The sequence below is a fragment of the Mercenaria mercenaria genome, unplaced genomic scaffold, assembly GCF_021730395.1.
Source record: "Mercenaria mercenaria strain notata unplaced genomic scaffold, MADL_Memer_1 contig_802, whole genome shotgun sequence".
Classification (NCBI taxonomy): Eukaryota; Metazoa; Mollusca; class Bivalvia; order Venerida; family Veneridae; genus Mercenaria; species Mercenaria mercenaria.
This window is the reverse complement of record NW_026463707.1, coordinates 42,104-51,387: the sequence shown is the minus strand read 5'-3', so window position 1 is coordinate 51,387 and position 9,284 is coordinate 42,104. Positions and strand designations below refer to the sequence as shown.

Below are 9,284 nucleotides of genomic sequence, written 5' to 3'. Positions count from 1 at the left end.
TGACTGTCGTGTTCCACACATGTATGCGCAGATAGGTTCAATGTACGATCGTATTCTTCGCCGAGCCGCTCAATACCATTATCTTAAAATAAAGTGGAAACATGCACAATATTTCTAATTTTAGTGGCTTTGAAATAATTAAGTCTTCTACAAATATTAAAAGTTACATAGTATGACTATATGATGAATAAAATAGAATGAACCCTAAAAGAAGATCACGTTGAAGTATAGACCGCACAATCAAACAAATCAATAGAAAATTACTCAGTTTGATTGAGTATGTTCATTAGAGGTCAGTAAATGCCACCTAGTCTCTTTGCATAAACATAAGTGGAACTATATTATTAAATATCAAGGAATATCTTTGATAAAACACAGAAATAATATCAGCATAGAGTCTTATTATGTGAATATTTTTAACGATTGCCACATAGTAAGCAAATCACCAATCCATTCTTATCATACAAGGCAACAAAGCAAAATTATACTTATCTATTATGAAAAGAATGAAATTTGTCCTTTGCCTGGGAAGTCGGTCTGACACATTCTATATTTCATATTCATGCATTAACTACTGTCAGGAACTTGATCAACGTGATTAGTATTAATTAGCACCAAATAAGAAGTGTGTTTGATTATGTTTTATGGACAAAAGCATGAATCGTCAATGACTTTCCAGGCTAGTGTTAAAACGTTATTTTGATGTAATATGTACTGTATGTTAAGTACATAATGTCTAAATAAAACAAAATTAATGTTATCACCAGTCAAAGTAACTTTGTACAATGCCATGTAGCTATATCTTCCACAAGGTATATGTTGCCCATCACACTGTTGATCACATTTTGATAGATGAGTATCTGTTGTAGGTTTCGTATCAGTACAAAAACACTGAAAATATATTTTTATTTATAGACTAGTACAACTTCCATCTTTACTGTATTTAAAGACCCACCATAACCTATTGAGCTACTTTTCCCTCCACAAAAAGTAAGACACTCTGATAATACAGGTATGATACAGCTGTACTACAAGATGACTAGAGGTCTTTTACGAATTAATTTGTTTTCACAACTTCATCTGCAAACTTATTCAATCTTTTTCAGTATAATTTTAAAAATAAATAAAAACTAATATAATTTTACACTACCAAACAAAAAATGTGGTCTAAACTTAACTAAATATATCAAGTACTGTGCATACTGCTACATTAAGGTACATTCTATAGCCAAAATATCGACATTTTATTGTTTGTCTTTACAACCATTATGCGATTTTTGTCTGAAGAGTTATACATTTTGATGAATGAAACGCCCACTGAAAATAATTAAGCTTTGTTTTGAAGTATATACCTTAAAAATGCCAACTTTTACCTGAAAATCCGGACAGAAGCCAGAAAAAAAAATTTAATGGGTGATTTCTTTTTCAAAATCGACAGCTGCTACATGCAAGCAGTTTTCTGTCTAAAATTGTGACCAAAACGTACCTTGATGAAACATCTTCTTCATGCGAGCAATCAGTTTTTAAATATATTTGATAAAAAGGCCTGTAAGAGTCGATCAGTTCAGATAATATTCATTTTCTCTTTTTTTTTTCATACAGACCCCATAATTTCTTTATTGATTTGAGATAAACATGTGCATTTATGACAAAAAACCATAATATCATTACAAGGGCAATACACATAAATGTCAGGTGTGTCAATCTTATATTAGAAACGTTTACGGTCACAATGTAATTGACAGAATAAAATGTAATTTTCAGCATATTTCTTTTACACAAAAATGTGTTTGTGCGTAGAATTGTGATCTGGCCCGAGCACATGGCATTACGGATTACATAATTTTCGGCGCTTAACGTAACAGCTAAAGGACACGATTCACAAACATTGAATTTATGCTTAAATCTACATGCGATACATTCTGCATATGAATATAATTCACGAAAGTATCGCATATAGAAGTAACTGGAATAAATTTGGACTATTTTCTTCGGATGTTAACAAGACTGTGCTGTCAAAAGGCCTCCTTACACAGTTTGACAGGTGGAGTTGCTAGATATTAGAAACTAAGATAAGCGCAAGTTTATATATATATAACTAAATAAATTATTTTGCAACGAGTTCAAAACAAGGGTGATAATCATTATTCTGTATTTCAAGACCTTTAAACGATTTTACCAGTCAAAACCATTTAAACGTACATCTATGTTCTGGGTGGAGAACATACTGAAGGCTATAGCATATGCATGCTTGTATAACTGTGACCAGAGTTTGTCAGTAGATGCAGAAGTAACTTGTTGCTGTTGTTTCATAGATAGTAAATCAATCAGAGCCAAACAAAAACCCTTGATGTTCTTTCGGCATTCAAACTGACATAATTTGAAACTTAGAAAGAAGACGACCCAAAAAAAACCTGTGCATACAACATGTATGATTGGACGTGAGTTATCAATAAAAAAGGCCGTGAAGTTGGCCTAATGTTATTCATTACCGTGTGTTTTATTTGTCTTGTGTTTGTTTCAGACGAAGGAAAACTTGCACCATGGGAGTAGGCTCCTACTGCTGGAACCTGTGCTCGGCGCGCACATTAATTTCTTATTTCACAAGAATGCATGATCAGATAATATGGCGACCAACAGTACAGAAAGGTAAATGTTAATATCAATATTTTGTATGTCAAGAACTTGAAGAAAGGATACCTCTGCATAGCTGACAAGGTCAAGGGTCTGAATGAAGCATGGTCATGCACTTAAATATCAACACATCCCAGTATACAAGTTGTTTGACAATAACATATATTACATCAGATTTAATTATTTATAGCTACATAGTGGTTTTAGCATATTTAAATACACACTTGTAAAGATTCCATATATTGTTAATTTCCTTATAGTGTTTTTGACTGCACTTATTTCAAATGAAGATGTAAATTGATCAAAAGAAATAATGGGACAATAAATGCTGTAATGACAAAGAAGAAGACTGCCATATTTACACACCATTATTATACAGGTAGGTGTCAGTGTTTTGAAAAAAAAGTGACATTTAGCATTTATTAAACAGACTAAAGTAATTTATTTTCGATTTATGTATATCTGATTTTCAAAATTGTTTTAATATACAGTGTCAGCAATTGAATTTTAAAGAGAAAACACAGTTAATTGTGAAAAGTAAAATTTATGTATATATAAATGTGCAAGTTGGTCATTTATTTCAGTTACAATATGATAATTTATGGTGAATAAAAACCTTCAATGCAGCCTTTATAGAGTTTTGGCTAGAACATGAGCAGTAGACATAAAAAGGATAGAATACAGAATAGTTTAATGCTGCTTTCATTAAATTTTTTCATGTATATACCAACTATCAGTTCAAATGAAACTTGGTACACAACATCAGCAAGAAGTGAACATGCACATATTGTCAGGACTAGATCAAATTTGATTATTTGTTCAGTTAATATGTCGTTTTTTATTTTTAAATTATATCAAAGCTACATTAATACCTTGCACTTTAAAAGAACTCATGCAGATTCTACCAGATTCAAATGGATCCTGGTATATTTCATAACCAGTCATGGTATGCTTCATGGCCAGGCAGCAGGCATACACATACTATAGTAAGTTTTACATTCATGACACTTTTCTTAAGTTATGGACCTTTTTGGACTTTGAATTAGATATAACAGTTTCTTTTATCCTTCATGTACTCAGCTCCTACCTCAATTTCTATTAAACATCTTTACCATAAATGTCGGGGCCTATATCTGTTTTAGGGGTGTTATGCCCCTTTTTAAAATACAAAAAAATATTTTTGTATTTTATGTACTCCTCTTACAGTTTTCATACTGTGTTACAATGGAAATGTAAGTTGATATGAAATTATCAACATGAAGTAGGCATACACATATTGCCAGACTTACATTTCTGAATTTCAGGTTACTTCATCTTGAGTTATCTTTATTTTAAAGTATCACAAATACACTTGTACATTGTGTAGGCCTACCTATTTATACAGTGTCAAACTATTCAAAAGAAATTAAGTATGTATACATTATGTACATAAAGTGATCATGTGAATATAGTGTTAGCTGAAGATGAAGATGTATGAAGACATATATTATGCAAATATATATCATCTGTTAAAACTCATAGGTTTTAGACTTTATTACTTGTCTTGGTACTGTTTTACCACTTCATAATAAAGTCATGACATTTTCTTGATAATATCTGTCAGACTGATAATTATTTTGTTATAGTTCTAAGATATAATATTTTACATTCTGTATTCTAAAACTTGTGGTTTTCATTAACAAATGAGTGTAAAATTAAGTAAAGTTATACTAGTGTAAAATGACTACAATTTCTCATTTCAGATGCTCATCCGTAATGTGTGATTTGTTAAATTATAGCTAAAAAAATAACATCGCAGACCGTTCTTTATATTTAAATGAAAATAATTAATTTAAAAATACTACTTTTATATACCAAGTATTATTGCAGCAAAACAATTTAAAGGAAACAGACTAGATTTTAAATAACGGCGCCGCTTTATTTTAATTTCTATTATAGTCTTCGTTTTCGAGATTGAAGTAAAATTATCATTTTAAATATCGTTGCATTTAAGTTATTAAAAGTGTATTCGATAAAAGTAAAAGTTTATTAATTAGTTTTTAAGATACTTATAATAAACGCGGTTGCAAATAGTTCGAAACTATCATTCGTTAAGTGTAAAAATATGCACCTTAGCAAACTTAACCTGGATTTCGCGGCGACTGTCGGTGATTCGCCGCGATCCATCGCAATTTAGCGCGACACGCTGAGATTTTTCATCGCGGGTCGCCTTGGACACTCTATCTATAATAGATCGCGGGGTCTTTCAATATCATCGTGATTTATCACAGTCTTCAGTAGTGATTCAATGATGAAAATCATCGCGATTTTCCACTCAGGGCAAATATTTGTGCCGGTGGTAACGCGGAAAAAGCAAAATCCGCTAGCCAGGGACTGTATATCCAACTGACTCGTTGAAAACTTGAATTGTTAGGTTTATTAAACTGTTCGCAAAATGTTCAGACAGACAATCATTCATGTAACTCTGACGAGGGGTCTAGCAAAGTTTTATAACATTTAAGATTATCAAGGACGTCAGCGGAGATCATAAAGTTGGTCTGTTGTCATTTAGGCATGCTAAAACCCCTAATTGAGGGCCGTTATTGGCATAATAGCATTTATTTGATATAATAGAGCTCCATCAGGTTTAAATGGTTTAAATGGCTGTGATATGTATTTTGTACAGTATCTACTTATTGAATGTTAAACTAGCATTACATATTTTTGATTATATATTACACTACCGATTAACTAAAGACGTAAATTTGTAAATTAGTTCTTCACTGTAATACCCGTTTGAAACATTACATATTGAATAAGAAAGGCTATAATGCTGATTTTGTTTCTGATGCAAAACATGGTACTAAGGTATAGGATTCAGAAAATGGACGACAGAACGAAATTGCTTAAAAATGAGAATACTTAAATACCACCATGTCAGCATTCTAAACACAGTGTTAATGTCTATTAATTTCTTTTTACCCTTGAATATTGAATTTTTGGTAGAATTGATGCTATATAACTTACGTGATTTTATTTTATATATAACAGAGTAGTTATGACCAGATTGTGACGATTTATGACGATACTTACGCCTGCTGTGCTTATACCGATGTATAATGTATGTTCACAAGCTGAACAGCACCGCCCTAGAACACTGCCATTGTATGAATGTGATGTTTTGTGTTTTTCTATGTGGTAACAGCCTGAAAAAGTATAAACACTAAAGAGTCGTGATTCTGCTGATTAGAACCCAATAAAATGTCACGAATGACGTAACATTCGTAATGCCTGCGCTTAAGTTTATACTTATTATTGGTGTTAGGACCCCACCCTCTCTTCTGCTTTTGCCAATGTTAGACGATATCGTTAAGCACTTTTAAATAAACTGAGCATAGATGGAGATTATTGACCAAGTTTTGTTATAATTCCAGCATGTTTATGAAATGCACTTTTTATCATTAATCCTCATTTTATTACAAAACAGGAAATTCTGGAGTTAACACATTAACCACCTCCATGCGCTGGATACCTGTTATGTATCGCGCATGTCCCTAGTACCTGAATTATTATGCATTAATAGGCAGGTGTTTACTTGAGTCAACTATTTTGTTTCTAACTATATTTCCCAACTTTCCAGTCTTCTGGTATAAAGAACATTGTAACAAAACATTGTTTATACTATCCACATAATAGATGCAATGTAGGAAAATATAACTTGTACAAATTCACATTGAAAAGCCCCTGATATGGTAATTACCTTAGGGGTGTTTATTGGATACATGACGCACGATAATTAAATCTTTTCAATACACCTGAAACTGAAAAAATATTAAGGCCGTTGCATCATTAACTGCATAACCTCTGTACACTGTATATTATATTACGTAATATCTATAGGTTAGAAAAACTGTTTTTGATCATTTACGGCATGGCCAAAGTAGAAGTTTTGACCCTGATATGCATACATATGATAATATATGCGTTTTTATTGTATAAACTTCTTTTTCGCATGGACCCGAGAAAAATGATAAATATTTTGCTGATTTGATATGTAGCCATACAGTTTATGTATTTCAAAGGCATGGGTGTTCTTGCCAAAGACACAACCTGTAATTAACGACCGACATATTGTATATCCATGGATCTGTGAACCTACCCCAACCTAACACCAAAAACCACAAAAATATTCATTCCAAAAATACGTAATTCTACTTTATGATTATCTGCAGAAAATGACAACACAATTATGCGCATTAAAATAATTTATTGGCATTCTTACCATGGTTTCTACATTCAGACATGTCCTATTGTGGCCGAATGAAATTAACGGCACATTGATATTTATACCTGGTATTTATCTATGCACCTATATGTAGAGACCTACCAGAGTTCTTCGCATATTTCGACTTTTCAAAATATATTGGATTTTTACAAGTGCACAGGTTATGATTAAAAATGTAAAAAAAGGACTTTGTCTATGAATCATTTGAATGAATGAATGTATGAATGGATGAATGCATAATAGTCGATTTTAGTTATAATTATAATTCACAGTAAATGCTATTGACTAACGCACTTTGTCTATGAATCATCTGAATGAATATTTGAATGGATGAATGAATAATAGTCGATCTTAGTTGTAATTATATTTCACAGTAAATGCTATTGACTTCGTGTGTTGTAGAAAGGTATTTAGTTTGTAACTGTATTTTCCTATCAAATGAAATTTTCTCGAAACTGGTAAAATGATTGCTTGAATTTGGACAAAACTCACTGTCTTTGCCGTTCGCCAGCTGCTAAAAGCGCAAATATTAAACATTCAGTTTAAGTTATATTTCACTGGTACTACCAGTTATTAAGTTCATACTCTAAGGAACACGCCAGAGAAATTTGGGCAGCTTTGACCAATAAAGTTGTTGGCAAAATTAGATTATATTTTATCTTTGAAAAGTTGCCGTAAGGTAACAAAGCGAATGCGCCGATAACCAGGAGTACATCGGACATGTTATTGTCACAAAATTGCTCCAGTTCACGTAATCTAGTGGGAAATATAAAAGGAGCGCACTTAAACTGCCTAGCTATAGCTACTGCTGTTGTAGGGAAGTGATAGTGTGCCTTCCTTAGGTTTAAGCGAATCCTAGGTTCGAGTCCCGGTCAGACCTTAAATGTTTGCATTCTGCTACCGCATGTTTTTGCTGATATCAGATTGTTCCAGATGTTCTATATTTTAGCGAACAGTATCATGGATCATTATTTTGCAATCCAGATCATAGCTGAATGTTAAATCAAATGCACCCAAATAGAAAATATTCAATATATTACGTCCCTTTGATTTTTCTGGTCTCCATGTTCAAGAAGAGTTCATTCCCTTGATCACAAAATTTTTTTATATGAAGATATTAAATGCTCATAATTGTACGCTTTTCGTTGAATTTTTGAGAAATTTATGGACATTTGTCTTCATCGCAGAGCTTTTTAACTTCATTTCTATGATTTGAAAATATATTAGGTACTATCTCTTCAATATGATACATGTTAAAAGGAAAATTATCTATATATAGGATTATAAATTATACTCGACGAGCCGTCATTTCATTTAATGGTGTATTAGAATCAACTTTCTTATTTAAATGCATAAACAATTACTTCATACAGTTTATGTAAATATATATTTAACAAGTTTATGTGTATTATGTACTTTGAAGGTGCAGTATTTGCAGCATTTGCTTTAAATGACATTACGAAAAAAAAAAAAACAACACTTTATGATGATGTAAGCGGTTTTGAACTAATTTCGATGGTTGAAGCGGCTTTGTTCTACTTTTTTTCACAGAGTAAATGTTTACAAACAGTTTAACACAAATGCAGCCGTCTTGTACAGTTTAACACAAATGCAGCCGTCTTGTAATCATTATTGATAGGTAAAATTAAGGATTATGGTTTTATACATTTGATTAAAAAATGACACGTCGTTTCGCGGGTTGAACTCTTGTTCTAGATTTATATAGAAACAGGTCTGGCACAAAAAATGTTATACATTGTTATACATGAAATGTTATTTATCTTTATTGAGAGCTGTTTATAAGCAACACAGATTGTCGTATACATGTGTTTTGTAAGTGTAATTATAAGAGGATGTTTATGTTCAATTAAGACCGTCATCTATTGAGCTGTCACCAGTTGCTGAAACATAACATGTACAAATTAGTCCACTTGTAAATATTTGATTTGTAGACATTGGATGGTATATATTAACGAGTTTATCTCACAGCCTTCAGCAGTAATTTTAGAAAATGATTCTACCTTTACACGTTTTTTCATACTATGTTCTATACGGGTGCAGTGCAGTGCAGTTAGACTTTAACGACAATGACAGTACTTTTTCAATACTTGTTCTAAAGTTTAGTATTTACGCTGATGTAAAATATGGGTGAGTCTATTACACTAGTCTCAATGAATGTACAGGGGTTGGGCGATAGCACAAAGAGAAAAGATGTTTTTAATTATTTAAAAGGTAAAAAATTTAATATTTATTGTCTTCAGGACACACATTTTACAGATAAAGAAATTGCATATATCCGTGCCATGTGGGGATACGATTGCTTTTTCAGTAATTTTAATAGCCAGTCCAGGGGTGTAGCCATACTTATCAATAATAATTTTGACTT

The 9,284-nt window shown here is 32.0% G+C and overlaps 1 protein-coding gene across 1 annotated transcript in view; it reads right to left on the bottom strand.

Annotated features, from left to right (window-relative positions):
* Positions 1–642: 642 nt before the first annotated feature.
* The window catches only part of LOC128554848 (uncharacterized), a 34,757-nt gene continuing 26,115 nt past the window's right edge, over positions 643–9,284 (bottom strand). The window contains exons 3-4 of the mRNA XM_053536163.1: positions 5,707–5,819; positions 643–891 (exon numbers count right to left, since the gene is read on the bottom strand). Coding sequence (XP_053392138.1) covers positions 643–891; positions 5,707–5,819 — 362 coding nt within the window. The remainder of the gene's footprint in view (positions 892–5,706; positions 5,820–9,284) is intronic.